The sequence below is a fragment of the Camelus ferus genome, chromosome 5, assembly GCF_009834535.1.
Source record: "Camelus ferus isolate YT-003-E chromosome 5, BCGSAC_Cfer_1.0, whole genome shotgun sequence".
In the NCBI taxonomy this organism is placed as follows: domain Eukaryota; kingdom Metazoa; phylum Chordata; class Mammalia; order Artiodactyla; family Camelidae; genus Camelus; species Camelus ferus.
The window spans coordinates 16,501,662-16,525,761 of NC_045700.1; the positions used below are offsets into that span (position 1 = coordinate 16,501,662).

The window sequence follows — 24,100 nt, forward strand, 5'->3', positions numbered from 1 at the left end:
TATTGTTCATAGCACTATTTACAATAGCCAAGACCTGGAAGCAACTTGTGTCCACTGACAGATGACTGGATAAAGAAGATGTGTGTATATGTACACACACACACACACACACACACACACACACACACACACAGAGGAATATTACTCAGCCATAAAAAAGGATAAAATAATGGCATTTGCAGGAACATGGAAGGCCCTAGAGATTGTCATACTAAGTGAAGTATGTCAGACAAAGATAAATATCATATGATATCACTTAGAATGTGGAATCTAAAATATGATACAAATTAACTTATTTACAAAACAGAAACAGACTCACAGGCATAGAAAACAAACGTACGGTTACGAGGGGGGAAAGGGTAGAGGGAAGGGATAAACTAGGAGTTTGGGACCAACAGATACACATCACTATATATAAAAAATAAACAACAAGGTCCTCCTGTATAGTATAGGGAACTATATTCAGTATCTTATAATAACCTGTAACGGAAAAGAATCTGAAAGCAATTCATACACACACACACACACACACACACACACACACACATACACATATATATGTATAACTGAATCAATTTGCTGTATACCTGAAACTAATACCACATTATAAATCAACTATACTTCTATTTTTTTAAATTACATAATTCCTCAATCTCATCAAATAGGTTAGTGTTCATATTTTGTAGGCCATATTATAAATTAAAATTTATTCATTTGCACGGAGTTTCAAGGAAGGACTATAAATTACAATTGTAGTGTCTCTTAAGTCTCTGGAGATGCCTTCTTAATATATCAGGAATACTTCTGTAAAGAGAAAAGAGTCTTCATCTGGTATTTGGTTACCCTGAGGGACAGTTCATGTGGGAAACCTTGATCTCTCTGGATTCCTAGCATCTTCCACTGGTGACCAATTGTTTGCTTGCTTGCTTGTTTGAATACTTCTTGGTTTTTATCCTGATTATGAAGTCATTGATTGAAACGTATGTGATATGTTTGATCCATTCCAATTATTTTCTTACTGGTTCTCAAATTACCCCTTCTTTCACCAGTGGGAGCCAGTTCATACTGTCTTCTGAGTCCTTTGGACATGATCCTGGTAACTTTTAATAGTTTTTAGTTACCCAGTATGACAAGATCTTCCAGGTTCATTTTGTAAAATTTCTGCCCTAGACCTGGCATCAGCTGTTTCTCTAAGGACCCCTGGTTCCTCTTAGTGGGAAATAACACTTAGAGACCACAGTCTGGGTACCAAGGACATTCATTTCTCTTGGGTTTTTCTGGGTACTGGGGATATAACAGTGAACAAAAAGACAAACAGTTCTTATCGAGATGGTGTTTTGTAGGAGGAGATGGACAACAAAAAGTAAAGTATGTATCTTTTAGATTACAATAAGAGCCATGGAGAAAAATAAAACTGGAGAGGGGGCTCATGAATGCTCATGAAGGGTGATTCTGTCGGTTTTAGATAGTGTGTTCAGAAAAATGCCCTACTGGGAAGATGAGAGGAGGATGTGTGAGCACCAGTTTGAAGGAGGTGAGAGAGAGGCACAGATGTCTGGCAGAGGTAGTTAGCAGGCAGGGGAAACAATCAGTGGGAAGGTCCTGGGGTGACCATCAGCATCCCATATTAAGAACAAGTATTTGGAAAGTAATCTCCAGAGCAATTTTTGTCTGTTTTGTTCACAGAAATCATAGTGCCTGGCACACATTTATTGAATGAATGACTGTTTAAAGCTTTTTTTTTTTTTTTTATCGAAGCATAATTTGAAAAATAGACCATAGCTTTTTTGTCTCTTTGTTCTAGGGGGGTAACTTCCCCACCTATCACCTTTCTAAGCTTGAAGACAACGTTGTAAAATTTGCAACATTAAAATCTGCCAAGAACATTAAGTTTGAGACGTGAAGCAAGGGCGTTGAGAGCACTTATGAACAATTTTAATATAATGCAGTTAATATTGTATCTATAAGGAAATGTAAGGGATCCGCTGAGACTATTAGAATGGAATGAGCCAGTTATAGCAGAAGGCACAGCTTTCTTGCCCATCTTTTATTCTCATTTTCATTCAACATTATTTGCCTGGATCCACGCTTCCGGCAAAATTGTACTGTACCGCAAGGGAGGAGCTCTATCCCTGGTCACTAGACTGTGACAACCTTTATAGCGCAGGTGACTGGCTCTTGTGTCCTCGGTGTGGATGCAGGCGTGGCCCTTCCCAGAGGACTACATGGAGGCCGACGGACATGATGAGTGTGAAGCCCTTTTTCTTGGCGTATTGTCACTTTAATTCTTTGTCTGCCACCCACTCCCCACCCAGTGACAACCATTCCTAACAAGTCGTTAGACCAAAATATTAATCCACTCAGGTGTCTGATGCAGTGGACCAGTCCAGAGAGTTGAACCACCCACAGGTGTAGACATCTGTGACCATTTGCATTTCCTTTTTAAAACTTTAGAAAGGGGAGTGGGTGGGGGGGGAGTGGAGTAAGGATTAAGGATTCTTTTTTAAGCATCTCCCTTAATGAGTGACTATATTTGCTATACCCTCAGTGTGTGTGTATATATGTGTGTGTGTATAATCAGTGTATCACATGAATAGATGTGTAGCCAATTGTATCCTTTTGATACAAGCGCAGCTAGCCTGACAGGATGATGTAGAACTCTCTTTTTCAGATCTTATAGCTAATAGAATTATTAAGAGGTAGCACATGCCAGCATCTTCATTTCATCAGTGAGAAAACTTGAACGATGTTTATAAGGTTGGGCACAGAATTTATTTTGGCGAATCCCGGATTCAGCAGCTCTCTTGTCCTTGTCTTTGGCTGAGACTGACCTTTAAGGTAGTTCTTACGTGTCCTGATCTGGGGACCAACAGATCTCAGTCGTCCCCCAGCCCTGCCGCTCACTAGTGAGTGAACCTAGGCAAGTTCTCAGCCCTTTTAAGCTTTGCTTTCCTCTTGTGTAACCTGGTGATGATACCCACGTCATAGGACACTTCAGGGGTTTAAATGGTGGGCTGCAATCGAGTTCATTTGGTTTTTTCCCCTCCTGGACAGCCTGACTGTAAACCTTTAGTAAATGATTGTATGCTTCTATAACTTCTTTAAAAAGTATTCTATTAATAAATATCCATTGTAAAAAATACTTGTAATATGCAGATTTGCATAAAGAAGAAAATACAAAGCACTTGTAACACCAACATCCAGAGATAATCTCAGACTTTTCTTACACATTTTTTTGCTCATTGAGTTTTGGTTACACTTACTCTCTGAAAGATACAGCATGAAATTCTCTATGTTGGTGATCCGTTAGAGCAAAACGCTTCACGTTAATCATGAGAGAAGTGGCCGTAACAGAGCCTGATCATTATTCTTTCAAAGGAACAGAACATCACAGCAGAGGCCTAGGCCGGTTGTCCCTTAAGGACATGCACGTATACGCTAAACTGCCTGCTCGTTTTTGCTGTGACTTTATTACTTCTTCTCCCCCTTTAAATTCCAGCTCGAGCTGTATGCATCTCTACTGGCAGTTTCTTTTTTCTTAAAGATAATGAATTGTCCTTCCTCTGGAACTTGAACATAAACGTGACCTTCCCAAGGTCTGTTGAGGAACGTTCCTGTGATTCACGTTATACACAATGAAGCTGCAAGACCGTCTGAGATCAAGGAAGTTTACATCACTGGGAGGAGGAACGTCAAAAATCAAACTGGTTAATTTTAGAGCTCCTCGCTCAAGAAAAGTGATTCAGCGTGCCCTCCCTGCAGAATACGCGTTAATGTCCCAAAGGTCTAGCCTGGCTGGTCTTTTCTGTTTTTGCTGCCTCTTCATTTTGTGGCCTGAGGCTAGTGCACTAAAAAGATTAGTTCCTGTGGAAGAAGTTCTGCCTTCAAATTGAAGGTTATTAGAGTAATGGTTCTGTTCTATCGATTGTTGTGTGCGTGTTGCCGTGAACTCAGGTGGTTTTCGACTCACAGACTTGGTGATTTGTGGACTGTTTTAAGGCTGTCTGGTCCCCTCCCTGGCCGAGGGCTTGATGGAGGACTTGCTAGCTTGGGGGAGTCAGGCAGGGATAGGGCGGGGGAGTGCAGGGGCGGGGTCCTGGGCCACAGATCCTGTCCCAGGGCGAGCACCAAGGTTGGAAAAGCATAGCCAAGGTAATTTGTGAAGGAAGAGGACCACAGGCAGATGGAGAGCATTGGGGTCCTGAGAGCCAGGAGGCAGAGATGGTCAGAACGATTTGAAACAGAAGAGCTTCCAGATCAGGGAGGCAGTAGGCTCACTCTGGGGTCCAGCTGTCTTAGTAGGATGCTGTCCTGGGGGGTTGGAAACACCGAAGGAGCCTAGGCAGATCACACAAAACAGTTAGGGATTTGGAGGTTGAATTATTAGCCCTGAGCAAGATTTTCCCCGAGTGTTATGATGAACGATGTTCTTATTTAGGAAAATGTTGCTCATTTGAGGGCTGTTTGTTTCAGTCCTGGGAGTTATTGCCACGATGGCTTTCCTCCAGTCCTGGTAATCTTCCGAGGTTTCAGAAAGAAAAGTGTTTGTTTCATCTTTTTTCCGCCCCCTTCTCCCCATGGAACAGTTGGTTGATGTATAATTTAATTATTTTGTTAACCAACTGTGTACCAAATCAACAACTGTAAAAGCCCACTGTCCTCACTCTGGGTTAAGATGTTCGTGGTTGCTTTTTCCTCCATTACAAGTGACTATTTTGAATCCCACACTTGGAGGGATGCCCTTGAAGTCTTGCGCAGTATTATCCAGTGATTTAGAGTAACGAGAGCTGAGATAAATGATCAGTTTCAAAGAGGAATTAAAGTCTTGAGTATTCTGTAGGGGAGTCATATTTTAGAAGATCACCTTGGACTGTATTTTCATCAGGGTGTATTCTAGAAGGCTCTTCTCAGGGCAGAGGAGTGAGGACGGAATGTCCTCTCCTTTATCAACATCTGATCTCACTGATGTCTCTCCTTTTGGTTGATTTTCTTTATGTATAGTCGTGTTTCATCTTTCCCTATAGTGCTATTCATGAGGACATTTTTTTTTTATCCTGACGGACTGCCGTGTACATGTCATTATTTAGTGTGAAGTTGACTGCAGATTTGTACCCTGCTTGCTCATAGTTTTTTTGTGTGCAGTTGAAGGTTTTGCAGTCAGGTCTGCAATCCATTTGAAGCCTTCGTGTTATAAATAGGCTTGAAAGCACTGTCTTACTGAGTCCATTTACAAAAATTTGATTTAAATTAAATAATTCAGTCTGGTTTCGGAATACAAGACACAGATGTGTGCAGTGCTGCTGGGACAAGCCGAGGCTTCGTCTGCTTGGAGGCTTCTTTTCCGCTGGTCCTTCCCTATTTTTCTCATGTTGCAGCGCTCCTTTTCTTTGTGATGCTGTCTTTCTCAGTGCTGATGCCGTATAAAGGCTCAGTAATTAGACGTGCACACCCCATGCAAGTGAGTATTTTCCTTTTTTATGAACAAAAACCGTTGCCACTTTTCTTAGGAGTCCTTTTGAGTCTCCGAAGCCATTCACAACTACAGTAAATTTTACTCCCCAAGAAGAAGAGAGAATATTGCCCTTCTCCTGTCTAGGGATTCCACCCTCCCCCAGGCTTTGCTGCCCTTTGCATCTGCTTTCAGATCATTTGCAGTGGAAGAGGGCTTTATGCAAATCGCCCAATTATTTTGAGTCCCAGTAAAAATCACCTTGCTTTAAGAGTTATTTCTAGGTGAGTGAAACTGCTTTGTTTCCTTGAAAACTCACCCAGAGCCGGAGGCCAACCAGCTTGTCTGATTCTGCATTGTTGACCCAGGAGGTCTGACCTCACTCACCTCTCTGCCTCCTCAGTGACCCCCACCAAGGATGCCCCCCAACCCTGCTCTCTTGCTGTGTTCATTTTTATAGGTCCACCTGGCTATAGAAACATTCTTTTCAGTGCCTGTTGATTAGCCATCTTTAATAATCTCATGTATTAGCAGATGGGTGATATGCTAGCTTGGAATTACATGTCCCGTTTTGACAAAGCATCCAGGTATCAATATCACTCAGTGCATTTTTTTATTCCTCCTCTACTAGAAAGTGTAAATTTGCCTAATTGTCTTCAGTAACCTTTGTTGAAGTCATTCCTATAAAAATCTGGTACTTTCCCTTTCTCTTCCCTCCTCCCTCAGCTCTCTAAACTCTGGTGCAGGGACAGAACAATCTGTCTTCCAGAATGACTCTTACAAGATCACTGAGGGTTTTTTTTTTCCCCCTCTCTCTCTTCTCCTTTTCCAATAGGTTTTATTATCCTTGTTCCTTGAGTTAGTGTGAAGTGAACAGCCAGAAAATGGGGGGAAGCCTTGACCAGTTAGCCTTAAACTCTTGGCTGCATTCCTAATTCAGAGATGAATGATGGCGTTCTGTGGCTCAGATGAGGACGAGCTGTGTCCGTTCAAGACACACCACAGCAGATGATGGATCGTTCCTGTCCTTTTGCTAAATAGTTTAGAGGCACGTTCCCATTTCCCGTTTCCCATTGACAATGTTCAAGTCTTTTAACTTTCTGACGTGACACCCCACCCCCCGCCTCCTGTGTAGAAGTACAAGGATTAAATGATTAAGGAATCAGTCCCTGTGAAGTACTTTGAAGGACGGATATAAAGTGTAATCATATGCTCCTTGGGACCTTGGCTGATTATTGCTTCATCTGAGAGGGGACCTGTCTCTGGATTGTTAGCTAAAAGCGTGGGAGTCTAATAATGGTAATAACCCACTTAACCCACCTCCTATGTACCAGGAACTGCACTCAAGGCTTTGTACAGACATTAATTCATTTACAGATGAACCAGCATGCTTAGTGTCTCTGATTTATATTTTTCAGGTTGAAAATTGGTGTCCTCATTTACCTTGGAGAGCAAAAAATCCCTACGAAGAAGCTGATCATAATTCATTGGTAAGTGATTTTGGAAACCTCTTACTAGGCTTGTGATTTGGATCGGATGCCAAGAGATTAATGTGGCATCTTCTAGAAATGTCATCTGTAATCTGAAATAGTGGTAGACGGAAGAACTTATGTCTCCAGCCCTGTGGAAATTAGGGTGACCAAATCTGTCAACCAGTTAGCATATGTGTATTTATTGAGCAATTCCCTGAGGGTTCCTAAGTGATAGACTACTGGTACGAATAGACCTGTTGCTAGACATGGAGGCACCCAGTGATGTAATAATGAGGGTGATGGTTGTAAATTTCAACCACACCTGTGTAAACACTGAATACAGACCCATGGAAGTCAGTGAGGAAGTGGTGACCTGAGGCTGCATGGGTCAGGAGAGAATGTAAAGAGAAGATGATGTTGGAGATGAATTTAAAGTGATGCATGAGTTTATACCAGGTTAAGGAGAGAAAGATGTCTCTGATGGGAAGGGAGAATGTACATGTACAGGAGGTTGATGTTTTCACGGAGTAGAGCATGGTTCAGTAGGTCAAGGCCATAGGGGTTTGAGTGAGCTGGAACACAGACGAGATTGGAAAGGCAGGTAAGGGGCTGTGAAAGACTTTGGATGCCATATTAAAAGCTCAAGTCTTGAGGGTGTGGAGAAAAAGGAACCACTACACTGTTGGTGGGAATGTAAGTTGGAGCAGCCACTGTGGAGAACACTATGGAGGTTCCTTAAAAAACAAAAAATGGTGTTATTACCATATGATCCTATGGTCCCATTCTGGACATATATCTATAGAAAAACTCTAATTCGAAAAGATACATGCACCCCAATGTTCATAGCAGCACTATTTACAATAGCCAAGACATGAAAACAACCTAAATGTTCATCGACAGATGAATGGATAAAGAAGATGGGGGGTGTTATGTACACACACACACACACACAATGGAGTTCAATTTAGCCACAAAAAAGAATGAAATAATGCCACTTGCAGCAAAATGGATGGCCCTCGAGATTCTCATACTAAGTGGAGTCAAGTCAAAGACAAATATCACGGTATCACTTGTATGTAGAATCTAAAGTGTGACACAAGTGAACTTATTTACAAAACAGACATGGAAAATAAACTTATGGTTACCAAAAGGGAAAGGGTTGGGCGGGGGGATAAATTAGGAGTTTGGGGTTATATATGCACACTACTCTGTATAAAATATATAAACAACAAGATCCTACTGTATAGCACAGGGAACTATATTCAAAATCTTGTAATAACCTATAATGGAAAAGAATCTGGAAAAGATTATATATATGAATCACTTTGCTGTACACCTGAAACTAACATAACATTGTAATTAACTATACTTCAATTTTAAAAATGGTTAACAAAAATTAAATAAATAAAAAGCCAACATTAAAAAAAAAGTGAGCTAAAAAAGGAGAAAAGTTATACTCAACTGGATCATTATTGCCTTATTCAAAATAAAAATTCAGAAAATAGGTAAGTGGCATGTTAAAAAAAAAACAAAACTCGTCTGTATCCTTTACCCTGGGCATCAGCAAATTTTTTCTGTGAAAGACCAGGTGGTGAATATTTTCATCTTTGCAGGCCATAAGGTCTCCGTTACAACTGCTCAGTTCTGACCTTGTGGCACAGGGCAGACAGACAATATGTAAATGAGTGGGTGTGGGTGTGGCTGTGTTCTGATAAAACTTTATGCACAAAAACAGACAGGGAGGAGGATTTGGCCCAAAAGCCAGTATTTGCTGAGCCCTGCTTAGCTCATGGGATTCTTAGGAAATTGTTGGATCAAGGTGATGTCAGATGAGTGTTGAGAATGAATTATGGTGACTGCTGAAAGATGGATGCAGCCTATTTTAGATGTTACATGAAAAAAAATACTAGTGTTTTTATTTTTCTCTGCTATTTGAATTGTTGGTTGTATCCCACTATTTTAGAAGAATATTCTTCCTGGCTTTTAAGTTATTCTGATAGGAATTTTAAATTCTTTTCAGCTATGGTAGGAAAATGATACTCTTGGCTTTTAAATTCCTTAGCCAAATAATCAACTTTAGTTTGTTGGGACTGGGACAAAATTAGAGGGTGAGTGTTTATTTCCCTACTTGACTTTGTGGACAGAATGAGGGTTTTTGGCAACCTGTACAATGGCAGGTAGCCTGTTAAGAACTGACTTCAGTTTTCCCAAGGAGTCTGCTACCCTGCAGTAGATCCTAGAGGCCGATAAATTTGGGTGCAGAGAATTTCAAGGTACGTCAAGCATATTCACTGAAAAACAGACGTTTTAACATAGCTCAGGGCTTTGCAATGTCTGTGCTGCCTTTTTCAACTTCTAATTTTTTAATGATGTCCCTTATAGAAGATCAGCAGTGAGGGGCCTTTGCTTCAATTTGCAATCCTGGGACCTTTAAGCAAAGCTGTTCAGCAAAGGCGTTTGAAGTCCTGTCTTTAATTGACTCTCTCTTTCAAGTTTTCAACTGTCACATCATGAAAACCATTATGCTTTCGAGGCTTCTCTTCTATTCATTTTTTATTGCATGTCTGTTTCTAGGCAGAAATTCGTACGGATTTTAATATTCTCTACAGTATGATGAAAAAGCATGAAGAATTCCGGTGGATGAGACTCCGGATCCGGCGAATGGCTGATGCGTGGATCCAAGCAATCAAGTCCCTGGCAGAAAAGCAGAATCTTGAAAAGAGAAAGCGGAAGAAAGTGAGTTTCTGATGAATTCACTTCAGTTAGATGCCAGTTTTCTTTAAAGTTTGATTTTGCGCAGAAACCAGGCTAAGAGAAATGGCATGCCTCAGATGATACTCCCTCAGGGTGAACCTGCTCAGTCTCTTGGACAGACATTTTTGGGCTTTCCTTTCCCTGATTACAGTAATCTTACTTAGCAGGGCCTGGCACACATGTTTCTTGGGTGAAGCCAAGCAGGATATCTGTCTGTAAGATTTTCCTTTGAACAACCTGACTATCTCTCTCAGTGGCATCAGGAAATTTAATTCTCTTTACTTCCCCTGAATACAGCCTTCTAACACTTCCTGTTACAACATCATGACAATTGTGTATTTTTGGTATTTGTCAATTCTGGGACTGGAGAAACTAACGGGTGAGTTCTGCTGCTGCTCTGTTTGGTTGGTGCTCCTTCCTACGTTCCTGAGAGAGAGAGATACTGTAAATTAAAGCCAACCTGTTTTGAAATTCATGAGGAGACGCTTGGAAAACCTCTAGAATATCCCTGAGCATGGAAGATCTTATACCTTATTATACAGGAAGCAGCTGTGACTTTAGATTAATGGTTCTGTTGAAGAATAACTGAGCAAAGTAAACAGTCTGTTCCCATATCTAAAAATAAATGAAACATGAGTTTGGTATTCCTAGTTAAACTAATATGACATCCTTGGGGGGAAAAATACAGATACACTCGCAGAACCCAAGTCATAGTTCGATGAGTCCGTTTTGCTTAGATCCCTTGAGTTTATGACACAGTAGGACCAGACATCCTGGTACTAAATAGTCCTCTAAGAAAGAGTATGTAGTCATAGATCCAGATGGGCTGTAAAAATAAATAAAGAGTATTTCTATATAATCCTGTGAGGTAATCTCCAGGATATATTGTTAGGTGGAGAATAGTGAACATTATTTTTAAAGAGAAGAAGGGTTTATATATCTCTATTACCTGCATGTATACCTATGGATATATACATATACACACATATATAATGAATATGTAATATACATAAGTGCTTTTTGCTCAGATTTTTTTAAACGGAAGGGCAACCATAAAATGCAAAATAAAGGAGATGGATGGATGGTGGTGGTGGCTATGCAACAATGAGAATGTGCTTAATACCACTGAACCATACCCTTAAAGATGGTTAAAATGGTAAAGAATGTTTTACCACAGTAAAAAAAAAAAAAAAAAAAAAAAAAAAGGTCAAAGAAGGGAAAGGAGGAAATAGTGGAGATACAATGTCTAGTATTTGCTTCAAGATAAGCTAGAGGAGTTGGGAGAAGATGAGGGGTGTACATTAAATCAGATTTATCATGAGTTAATAATTGTTGAAGTTAATAATAATTGCTGAGTATATCGGAATTGCCTGCATTGTCATGTCTGCTTCTGTTAGTGTTTGAAAATTCCCATGTTAAAAGCTTAAAAGTATTCCAGCAGTGGAAAAAAAGCTCAGTATTGTTAAAGGATACTTTATTGTCCTCGTTTACACTCTGATTTTCCAAATGCATCCCGCTTTTTAAAAGCAGGATTATCTGTCCCTATCTTATGCTCAGAGGCATTACTGAATGCAGTAATGACTCTATTTCTCTAAAACAACAGTGAAAAGTCATTTCCTGCCTTTCTTTGTGCCTTTGAGAAAAATTATTTACCCCATGTTGAGATTTCATTAGAACGTAAAGAGGACTTTGGAATTGGTTGATCACTTGGTGTGTTACGGAGTTTGCACTTGGTCCAGAGTGAGTCAGTATGTGCCTCTTCTTTGTTTTTTTCCCAGGTCCTTGTTCACCTGGGACTCCTGACTAAGGAATCTGGATTTAAGATCGCAGAGACCGCTTTCAGTGGTGGCCCTCTTGGTGAATTAGTTCAGTGGAGTGATTTAATTACATCTCTGTACTTACTGGGCCATGACATTAGGATTTCAGCTTCGCTGGCAGAGCTCAAGGAGTAAGGAGATTACTTTTCAATTTTAAAATCAGAATACAAGAAAGAAATTGTAAACTCTTAAAGCCTTCTATTAGTGTGTAATTTCTTGTGGAGGAAAATGAAAGTGATAATTCACTAAACAGGAGATAAGAAGATTATTTTCCGGAGCTAAATACATACACTGTGAAAAGGATAATATGTTTTCATTGTCGCTGCGGGCTCCAGAGGCTTCAGCAATGAATGTCAGAAAATTCTAACTAAGGAGCTTATTCTTTGCTGTTACAGGTGCTTCCAACATCTGCAGCACACATTATTGACTTTCCTAATTCCCTGTCTCTTGCTGAAATTCATGCCATTCCCTCCTCAACGTCACGCTTTCTAAATCTTCAAACAGGGCAGGTTCCTGTTGGTAATTTAATTTGGTTAGAATGAGTTTCTCAGAAGCCCTGATCCAACCCTTTTTCAATTAGCCAGACTTCAACTCTGAGTCTGTTAACTCTACCTAGGTTTTCTGTTTCACTGGAATTTGCTTTCTAGTTCAAGCCCTCTCTTAATCCCTTTGAGATGGACACGGCTGGCTAAGCAGAAATGTTTAGAGCCCCTTCACTCCTTTTTGGATAATCGCCCAACAGCCAAGTTAGCACGTTACAATATGTCAGCCGTTCCGAAAGAAATCGCTTGAGTGAACCAACATTCTGGAGGTGGAAAAGGTGTGAAGACATTACGTGTCCTGCCCTGCTGCTACTTTATTTTCCAAGATACTGATACCCAGAGAGGTCACTTACACGAGGTCCAAGGTCAACACTTGATGAGAGGCAGTTTTGAGATGAAAGCAATGGTCTCAGTAAGATAATGTCAGCTGTCATTTGTTAAATGAGTTCCATCCTGGAACCCATGGTTCCATGACTGGGACCGTGAGACAGGCTGTAGTTACAGCAGTGGTATCACCGGTGGCGACAACCATAACATTGCTGACGCCTATTAATATTGCTGGCATTGGTGGAGCACTTCCCGCACAACAGATACTGAGTGCTTTATGCGTTTTGCCTTATTTAGTCCTTAGTGCAAACCTGGAAGTGGGTGCTGTTGCTCTCTGCTTTCTAAAGAGGGGGAAACTGAGGCTCAAACCAACAATGAGTTCATCAATGTCCCGTGGAGAATAGGTGGAATAGCTGGGATTTCAGCCCTCTGTCCCCCTGCCTTCAAACCCTGAGCTCCTGACCTCTGAACTCCAGTGCTCCTTTCAGAGCTGGATAAACCTGAGTCTGCCGAGCCCCTCCTCACCACTCTTGTCCCTTTCACAGCTGCCTCCCCTTGCCTTCCTCCTGCTTCCTTTCAGACTCGCTGGGGACACAACCAATGAAGTGGGTGCCTTCACACATCTAGCTGTCACTCCTTCAGAGCTTTCTGTGGGCTAGTTCTTGGTGTGGGACATACAGAGATGACCTGCGTGTGGCCAAAGAGACACCCTTCTTTTGATGGTCACAACTAATACATTGAGTAATTATGAGACCCACTACCGGGTGATTAGTACCAGCTGAAGTGTGGATGCGAGGATGTCAGCACAGGGAGTGCAGAGTACTGTGTGACTCCTGCTCACCACTGTGTGCTGAGCACCTAGAACAGTGCCTGGTGCCCAGTAGGTGCTTATAATTACTTATTGAACAGATGGGTGGAAGGATGAATGACTGACTGGGTAATGGAGAAATGGGGTGCTCCCACAGCTATGGGAGCACCCCATTTCTCCAGGGTCAAGTGCTCTCTAAGGAGGTCTGAAAGGTGTACTAGGGATCTACCAGACCAAGGCTTAATTTGCTGGTCAAGAAGATTTCTGGAGGTCTCGGAGCACTGGTGACAGGGCCAGATGTGTTTTATTTGAGTAGAAAATTGTGAAAACCCCATGGAGCGGTGGTTCCCAAACATGCCTACACGTTAAAAATCACCTGGGGATCTTTTCAGACTCCCAAAGCCCAGACCATCTCCCAGACTAAATCACAACCTTTGGGGGTAGGGCACCAGTGTAAGTATCTTTTGATCCTCCCAGGTAATTCCAAAGTACAGACAGACTTGGGAACCACTGAATACAGGTGGACCGTACAGTCAGCCAACTATGGCTCTGCCAACCACACCCAGTCCTCTGCCTGCTTTTGTTAATCATGTTTCATGGGCCCACCGGCACACCCATTGTGTACTGACTGACTGCTTTCCTTCCATAAGAGCGAATTTAGATAGTTGTGATGGGGAAGGTGTGGCCTGCAAAGATGAAAGTGTTTGCTGCCGGGTCCTTTACAGAAAACAATTTTCAAGTTCTTGGGAAGAAGTTGGTTATATGGTTATATTGGTTATTGGCCCTTTCAGAGAAGCCCAGAGGAAAGAAGGCTGCCTGGAGCAGCGTCAGTCTGGAGCTATAGGGCCGAGTCCTGCTTACGATCTAGTCCTTTGCAGTCGGGTGTCCATAACTGGTGAAGGACTTTTAGGTGTGAGCAGGGATAAGAGGCATCGGCGATGACCGATTTCTGGGTGAATGGCAGGATGGTTAGCAGGTTTTTGCCCCAACATATGAAGTTGTATGATCAGGTATGCTGGCTCTGAGTGCAGGCATGGGTATGGGTGTACGGGTGGGTGGGTTTGTATAGGTGGATGGATGGAAGGAGGGGTAATCAGAAGGTTTAAACCACGATGCCAGTTCTGCAGTACAGTCTAGGCAGAAGGAAGAATTTGACATAAAAGAAAAAATTAGAAAACAGTACAAGACAGTATAGAGGTGGGGAAGGATAAATTGGAAGTTTGGGATTGGCAGATACACACCAATATATATAAAATAGATAAACAGGATCCCATTGTATAGCACAATGAACTGTACTGAATACCTGGTAATGGCCTATAATGAAAAAGAATATGAAAGGAATATATATATGCATAATTGAATCACTATGCTGTACACCAGAAATTAACACAATATTGTAAACCGACTATACTTCAATAAAAAAAAATATTTTTTAAAGACAGTATCAAAAGCAGTTTATATTGTAGAGGCTGGAAATAGAAGGCATTTAGAAGGTCAGTAAGGGCTGGAGTAAGAAGAACAGGCTCTTTGCGAGAAACTAAGTCACTGGGTGTCTAGTATACTTAGGGATACTTTCTGTTCAGTACCTCACTTAGCCACCTGAAGAATTCCTGAGAGGTTGCTGTATCCAACCTTGTTGTGTGTGGATGGTTTTTGTTTTTGATGAGGAAAGATTCAGAGAGATTAAGCAACTTGTCTAAGATCTCACAGCTGCTAGATAGTGGAGTGTGGTTTAATTAGTCTGGAAAATGGTCTGGGCTTTGGGAGTCTGAATAGATCCCCATGTGGTTCCAATGTGCAAGCATGTTTGGGAACCACCACTTCATGTGGCTTCCACAGTTGTCTACTTAAACACATCCGGTCCTGTCATCAGTGCTTAAATAACTCCATAATCTTCTTGACCAGCAAATTAAGTGGAGACAGATTCAGACTGATTTTTCTTGGCTTCGAAGGCTATGTTTGTACACCACTATTGGCTTTTGCAAGAATCAGAATCAGGACTCTGGGTGGACCTGATGAGGGGGCAGAATTGGGGTACCCAGCAGACGGGGGACGACCATGCCATCCTCCCTGATGAGGATTCTTGGGATGTTTATTTGCCTGTTAAAGTTGCTGAGTGTAGTACCTTGCAGTAAATTGTTTTTCTTTTTTCTCTTTTCTTTCCTCTGTCTAGAATAATGAAGAAGGTTGTAGGAAACCGGTCTGGCTGCCCAACTGTAGGAGACAGAATCGTTGAGCTAATTTATATTGATATTGTTGGACTCGCTCAATTCAAGAAAACTCTTGGACCATCCTGGGTTCATTACCAGTAAGTGCTCCATACTGCTCTTAAGTTTTTAGGTTGTTTTTTTTTTTTTTTTTTAACAAGGGTTAACTAATTGCCAATAGAAAAAGCTTATCAAATATTATCTTTTGAACTGTGTAGTGTGTGTTTTTCATTCCTAATTGAGGTTCGGATTCTCCATAGTGCCTTTTACTTTCAAGCACTATTCATTATTTTTATTGATTTCTTTTTACAAACAAAACAAGTGTCTAACCTCCTCTTTCACCTTCCCTAATACTTAGCATTCCTCTCTCTCACCAATCTGCCTGCACCAATCTCATCTGTTTAATCAAACGATTTTGATCAAATATGGACAATGTCATTTCTTATGTTCTTTAGTTTGAGATGATGACTCATTGCTCTGTGTCTTACCCCCATCAGTCTTCTTGTTGTTCTTGGAAGAGAAAGCTGGGTGTAGCTTGTCTGCATTCTGAGGTCTTACATTTTTTAAGATAAGCCTTATGCTTAGTGGGACCAAACTACATGTGTTATTCTGTGCACAGTTTTTATTATTTAGTAGAAGAGCTCACTGTTTCCCTGAGTGTGGGGTTAGTACCATGATTTAGTATTTGAGACAGTTTTATATGGACCATAAGCATGACACTAAATAACACTGAACTATATAATGAAGTTTATTAATTTTTCAAATTTCTTTCAATCTCTCTGAGAAAGGCTTAGTTTGCTGCTAGATCTCCAACACTACTTTTAACACTTGCATGCGTTTTTAACAAGGTGAGAGTAGCTGTAAGCCAGCATTCAGCAGGCAAAAAATACAAGTGTCTAGTCTGAGTTTAGTAATTCTTATTAAAGAAGAGTGATATGGAGGATTGATCAAGATGTTGGAGTAGGAGGATGTGGAACTCACCTCCCTCCCTGTCCACTCCCCCCAGTACATCTACATGTGGAACAATTCTCACTGAAAACTAATGGAAAATGAGCAGAAAGACTCCTGTACAACCAAGGCTGTAAGAAAGATCCACAGGTAATCCGGTAGAAAGGGAAGAAAAGGGATCGGGTCAGGACCTGTGCCCCTGGGAAGGGACTCAGAGGAAAAGGGAGATTGCACAAGCTGAGACCTGCGCGGGGGAATGAGTGGTGAGAGCCATAGATTGGGCGCCTGAGTCCTGGGGCCCTATACTGGGGAGACGAGCCCCCTTGGAGGTTAGAGGACCACTGGAACTAATGGGAGGACTGTGGGAAGCCTGGACTCTGCTTGTGAAGAGCATGTGTGCACTGTCCTGCCCTTGCGGCAGGGCAGAGAGGACAGATATAGGTTTCCTGCGAACACTCAAGCCCCACTTACTCTGTATCATAACACGGCACTGGATCTGAGGTGGCTATGACCAGAGACAGAACGCCCCACCGTGGGACACAGAGGCGACCTGGTCCCAGGGTGGAGCCTAGGTGGGGCAGCCACAGCCGTTTTTGGGGCTTCCTCAAGCAGTGCAACAGAAGCAGCCCAGACTGCTGATGGTGGCGGCTCCACCACAGCTCACCCCGATACATGCTAAGAGGATGTGTGGGTTCCACCTGCCACAGCAAGGCAAGGACAGAGGATAGTGAGGCCAGTGAAAGGCTGTGAGGGACAAAAGGTACTTGGACCTGAGGCTGCATCTGAGCGGAGTGAGGAAAACAATTGCTGATGCCTGCACAGGCAGCCTGTCAAAGACATATGGGAGTTGGACTTAATAGCTATCTACAGGACATCGCATCCAAAAACAGCAGAATACACATTCTTTTCAAGTGTACATGAAATATTGTCCAGGATAAATCTCATGCTAGGCCACAAAACAAGTCTCAACAAATTTAAGAAGATAGAAATTATATCAAGCATTTTTTCCAACCCCAACGATAGGAAACATGAAATCAATTGCAGAAAGAAAAATGGGAAAAGAACAAATGCATGGAGACTAAACAAAATGCTACTAAAAGAAGCCAATGGACCAAAGAGGAAATCAGAAGATACCTTGAGACGAATGAAAATGAAAACACAACTCTCCAAAATGTATGGGATGCAGCAAAAGCAGTTCTAAAAGGGAAGTTTATAGTGATACAGGCCTTCCTCAAAAAATAAGAAAATTCTCAAACAGCATAACCTACCACCTAAAGGAATTAGACAAAGAAGAACAAAGCCGAAAGTCAGCAGAAGGAAGGAAATAATAAATATCAGAGAGGAAATAAATAAAATAGAGACCACAAAAAATACTCATTAGGAAAGATGAATGAAGCCAAGAGCTGGCTTTTTGAAAAGGTAAACAAAATTGATAAACTTTTATCATAGCCAGGCTCACCAAGAGAGGACCCAGACAAACAAAATAAGAAATGAAAGAGGAGAAATAACAACCAGTACCACAAAGATAGAAAAAAATCCCGAGAGAGTACTACAAACAATTATATACCAACAAACTGGACAACCGACAAGAAATGAACAAATTTCTAGAAACATACAACCTGGCAAGACTGAATCAAGAAGAAGCAGACCATCTGAACAGATCGATCACTGATAGTGAAACTGAATTTGTAATTAAAAAAAAAAAAAAAAAAAAAAAAAAACCTCCCAGCAAACAAAAGTCCAGGACCAGATGGCCTCACAGGGAAATTCTACCAAACATATAAAGAAGAGCTAATACTTATCCTTCTCAAACTATTTCAAAAAATTGAAGAGGAGGGAACACTCCCAAATTCATTCTACGAGGCCACCATTACCCTGATACCAAAACCAAAGACACTACAAAAAAAGAATATACTACAGGCCGATATTTTTGATAAGCATAGATGCAAAAATCCTCAACAATATATTAGCAAACTGAATCCAACAATATATAATAAGGATCATACAAAGAATGATCAGGCGGGATTTATTCCAGGGATGCAAGGATGTTTCAACATTAGCCTCTCACTCAATGTGATATACCACATTAACAGAAGGAAAGATAAAAATCACATGATCATCTCGACAGATGCAGAAAAAGCACTTGATAAAACTCAACATCCATTCATGATAAAAAAAAAACTCATAAAAATGGTTACAGATGGAACATCTCAACATAATAGAGGTCATTTATAGAAAACACACAGCTAACATCATACTCAACAGAGAAAGAGTGTTTCCTCTAAATTCTAATACAAGACAAGAATATCCCTTCTCGCCACTTCTATTTAACATAGTATTGGGAGTCCTAGGCACAGAAGTTAGACAAGAAGAAGAAATAAAAAGCATCCAGATTGGAAGGAACGAGGTAAAACTCACTATTTACAAATGGCATGGTATTTTATATAGAAAAACCTAGTATCTCCACCAAAAAGCTATTAGAACTAATAAATGAATTCAGCAAAGTGGCTGGATACAAGATTAATGCACAGAAATCTGTTGCTTTTCTATATCTAATAATGAACTATCAGAAAGAGAAAGTAAAAAAAAAATTTCATTTAAAATCGCTTCAAAAAGTATAAAATACAAAGGAATAAACTTTGCCAAGAAAGTGAAAAACTTATATTCTGAAAACTATAAAACATTGATAAAGGAAATTAAAGATGACACAAAGAAAGATATCCCAACCTCTTGGATTAGAAGAATTACTATTTTTAACATGGCCATACTGCCCAAAGCAATCTACAGATGTAATGCAATCCCTATCAAAATACCTATAACATTTTTCACGGAATGAGAACAAATAACCCTAAAATTTGTATGGAACCACAGAAGACCCTGAATTGCCAAAGCAATCTTGAGGAAAAGAACAAAGCTGGAGAGATTTCATTTCTTGACTTCAACCTATACTGCAAAGCTACAGTAACCCAAAAAGCATGGTACAGGCACAGAAACAGACTCACAGATCAATGAAACAGAATAGAGAGACCGGAAATAATACACATATTTACGGTTAGTTAATCTTCAACAAAGGAGGCAAGAATATACAATGGAGAAAAGTTTCTTAAATAAGTAGTACTGAGAAAACTGGAAAGCTCCTTGCAAAAGAGTGAGATTAGAACATTTCCTCACACCATATACAACAATAAACTCAATGTATTGAAGAACTAAATGTAAGACCTGAAATCATTAAAGTCCTAGAAGAGTACAAAGGGAGAGTACTCCTTGACGTATATTGTAGCAATATGTTTTTGGATTTGTCTCCTAAAATAAAAGAAATAAAAGCAAAAATAAACAAATGGGATTTATTTAAACTTTAAAGCTTTTTCAGAGCTCATTTTCAGCAAAACAGAAAAAAACAACCTACTGGATGAGAGAAAATATTTGTAATTGATAAGACCAACAAGGGGTTAATATCCAAAATATGTAAACAGCTGATTCAACTCAGTATCAAGAAAACAACCCAATCACAAAAATGGGCAGAGGACCTGAATAGACATTTTTCCAAAGAAGACATACAGATGACTAACAGGCACATGAAAAGATAGTCAACATCAGTAATTATTAAAGAAATGCAAATCAAAACCACATGAGGTATCAACTCATATCTGTCAGAATGGCTGTCATCAAAAAGTCTACAAGAAACAAATGTTGGTGAAGATGCAGGGAGAGGGCACGCTGGTACACTATGGATGGAAGTGTAAATTAGTGCAGCCACTCTGAAAACAGTACAGAAGTTCCTTTAAAAAACTAAAAATAGAACAATCCTTTGACCCAGCAATTACACTCCTGGGTATATATCCAGAAAAATTGAAAACACTAGTTCAAAAAGACGCATGCACCCCAATGTTCATAGCAGCACTGTTTACAATAGCCAAGACATGGAAACAACCCAAGTGTCCGTCAACAGACGAATTATTAAAGTAGTCTGTGTATATGCACACAACATAATACTACTCTGCCATAAAGAGGAATGAAATGCTGCCATTGCAGCAATGTGGTTGGACCTAGAGGATATTATGGTTATTGAAATAGAAAGGCAAATACTGTACGATATCACTTATATGTAGAACCTAAAAAATAAAGTGAATGTATACAGCAAAGCAGAAACAGACTCACAGATACAGAAAGCAAACTAGTGGTTACCAGTGGGGAGCGGGAAAGGAACATGGGGCAAGATAGAGGTATGGGATTAAGAGACACAGACTATGTATAAAATAGATAAGCAACAAGGATATATTGTACAGCACAGGGAACTATAGCCATAATTTGGTAGTAACTTTTAATGGTATATAATCTTAAAAAAAAAAAAAACCAAATCACCAAAAAAGGAAGAAGAATAATACAAGTTTGTTGTCTTCCATTAATTTAATACTGCCTTTTATTTATGGTCTATAAAGTTTCCAATCAATTTTAAAAGGTGAGTAAATTTAAATAAATGTCACGCTTGATAGTGTCAGTGGTGCATGAATTTGGGTAAAAGTCATGAAATTAGTACCAGCTTTACTATCTGATAGTAAATGTTGACCTACAGTTTGAACCCACTTCCTCAGAGAACACTGAAATCTTTCAATTAGTGCAAATTGGAAATCCCTTTGTGTGTTTCTCTTCTCTTGTTATTCTGTAAAGAGATGTTTTGCTGTGTTCTGTAACTTAACTAATAAATGAATCCTTAATGGCATGAGCTAGGTTTCTCCATTTCAGGTTAGTTTGTCGTTTCATATTATTTAATCACCAACAGTATGTCAAACTGGAAGCTCTTTAGGGTTGAAAGAAATAAAAATTCAAAATATTGAGTACCTTCTCAAATACAGAGAGGACAAAACCACCTGTTGTAGAATTTCTTTGCAGGGGCAATGTCTTTCTTTCCAGGAGCAATCATCTTCTCACTGGGCAGTGAAATGCTCCTGGGCAGAGGACAGGGATTCACTGAGAAGAGACTGCACTTTTCATTGCCTTGTGATGCTAAGGCTTTGACTCCAGGCCACTGCAATAAAACGAATATCACAATAAACCAAGTCACGCGAACTTTTTGGTTTCCCAGTGCATATACAAGTTATGTATTCACTATACTGTAGTCTATTACGTGTGCAACAGCATTATGTATTTTAAAAAAGCATGTCCAGGGGAGGGTGTAGCTTAGTGGTAGTGTGTGTGTGCTTAGCATGCACGAGGTCCTGGGTTCAATCTCCATTAAAAAAATAAATAAATAAGTAAACCTAATTACCCACCTTCCCCCCAAAAAACCTAAAAAATAAAATACAACAAACAAAAAAAATTTAAATAATAGGAGCACCTAGGTACATACAAGAATTACTACTGAGATAAAGGGAGATATTGATGGGAATACAATCATAGTTGGAGATTTTAACACTGCATTAACATCACTAGACAGATCTTCCAGACAGAAAATAAACAAGGCAACAGAGAAATTAAATACTACAATAGAAAAACTAGATTTGGTGGATATTTTCAGAGCATTACACCCCCCAAAAATAGGATATACATTCTTTTCAAGTGCACATGGAACATTTTCCAGGATCGATCATGTACTTGGGCACAAAAGAAACCTCAACAATTTTAAGAAGATAGAAATTATCTCAAGCATCTTTACTGACCACAATGCCATGAAACTGGAAATCAACAACAGAGAAACAAAGGAGAAAAAAAGGAAAGCATGGAGATTAAACAATATGTTATTGAAAAAAACAATGGATCAATGAGGAAATCAAAGCTGAAATTAAAAAATACCTTGAGACAAATGATAATGAAAGCACAACCACTCAAAACCTATGGGACACAGCAAAGGCAGTGCTAAGAGGGAAGTTTATAGCGATACAGGCCTTCCTCAAAAAAGAAGAACAATCTCAAATAAACAATTTAACCCACCACCTGAATGCATTAGAAAAAGAAGAACAAAAAGCCCCAAAAAGCAGAAGAAGGAAGGAAATAATAAAGATCAGAGAGGAATTAAATACAATAGAGATTAACAAGACTATAGAAAAAAATCAACCAAACCAAAAGCTGGTTTTTTGAAAAAGTAAATAAAATCGACAAACCTCTGGCCAAACTCACAAAGAAGAAAAAAGAGAGAGCACAAATTAGCAAAATAAGAAAGGAAAATGGAGAAATTACAACAAATAAAATAGAAATACAGAATATCATACGAGAATATTATGAAAAACTATATGGAACCAAACTGGATAACCTAGAGGAGATGGACAAGTTTCTGGAAACATACTGTCCACCAAAACTGAATCAAGAAGAATCTGAACACTTGAACAATCCGATCACTAGAAAGGAAATAGAAATAGCAATTAAAAACCTCCCTACAAATAAAAGTCCAGGACCAGACGGCTTCACCGGGGAATTCTACCAAACATACAAAGAAGAACTCATACCAGTCCTTCTCAAACTCTTCCAGACGATTGAAAAGGAGGGAATACTCCTAAACTCATTCTATGAAGCCACCATCACCCTGATACCAAAACCAGGCAAAGACACTACAAAAAAAAGAGAATTATAGGCCAATATCACTGATGAACATAGACGCCAAAATCCTCACCAAAATTTTAGCAAATAGAATCCAACAACACATAAAAAAGATTATACATCATGACCAAGTGGGGTTCATCCCAGGGACACAAGGCTGGTTCAACATATGCAAATCAATCAGTGTAATACATCACATCAACAAGAGAAAGGACAAAAACCACATGATCATCTCAATCGATGCAGAAAAAGCATTTGATAAAATTAAACACCCATTTATGATAAAAACTCGCCAAAGTGGGTATAGAGGGAACATATCTCAACATAATAAAAGCTATATATGACAAACCTACAGCCAGCATAGTACTCAACGGTGAAAAACTCAAAAGCTTCCCACTAAAATCTGGGACAAGACAAGGATGCCCACTATCACCACTCCTATTCAACATAGTCCTGGAAGTCCTAGCCACAGCAGTCAGGCAAGAGAGACAAATAAAAGGGATCCAAATTGGAAAAGAAGAGGTAAAAGTGTCATTATATGCTGATGACATGTTACTATATATAGAAAACCCTAAAAGGTCCACACAAAAGCTACTAGAGCTGATTGAAGAATTCAGCAAGGTAGCAGGTTACAAAATTAACGTTCAAAAATCAGTTGCATTTCTTTACAATAACGATAAATCAACAGAAGAAGAAAGTAAAGAAACAATCCCCTTTAAAATAGCACCCAAAGTAATAAAATATCTAGGAGTAAATCTAACCAAGGAGGTGAAAGAATTATACACAGAAAACTATAAACCACTGATGAAGGAAATTAAAGAAAACTTTAAAAAATGGAAAGATAGCCCATGCTCTTGGATTGGAAGAATCAATATTGTTAAAATGGTCACACTGCCTAAGGCAATCTACAGATTTAATGCAATCCCTATCCAATTACCCAGGACATATTTCACAGAACTAGAAAAAATCATAATAAAATTCATATGGAACCATCAAAGACCTAGAATTGCCAAAGCATTACTGAAGAGAAAGAAAGAGGCTGGAGGAATAACTCTCCCAGACTTCAGACAATACTATAGAGCTACAGTCATCAAGACAGCATGGTATTGGTACCAAAACAGACATATAGACCAATGGAACAGAATAGAGAGCCCAGAAATGAACCCACAAACTTTTGGTCAACTCATCTTTGACAAAGGAGGCAAGAATATACATTGGAATAAAGACAGTCTCTTCAGCAAATGG

General features: G+C 39.8%; 1 protein-coding gene across 6 annotated transcripts in view; it reads left to right on the forward strand.

Moving 5' to 3' along the window:
- The window catches only part of MGAT5 (alpha-1,6-mannosylglycoprotein 6-beta-N-acetylglucosaminyltransferase), a 333,568-nt gene that overhangs the window by 199,446 nt on the left and 110,022 nt on the right, over window positions 1-24,100 (forward strand). For all 6 annotated transcript variants that reach the window (XM_032479342.1, XM_032479341.1, XM_032479339.1 and 3 more), the window contains 4 exons: window positions 6,868-6,939; window positions 9,496-9,657; window positions 11,454-11,623; window positions 15,343-15,477. In XM_032479342.1, coding sequence (XP_032335233.1) covers window positions 6,868-6,939; window positions 9,496-9,657; window positions 11,454-11,623; window positions 15,343-15,477 — 539 coding nt within the window. The remainder of the gene's footprint in view (window positions 1-6,867; window positions 6,940-9,495; window positions 9,658-11,453; window positions 11,624-15,342; window positions 15,478-24,100) is intronic.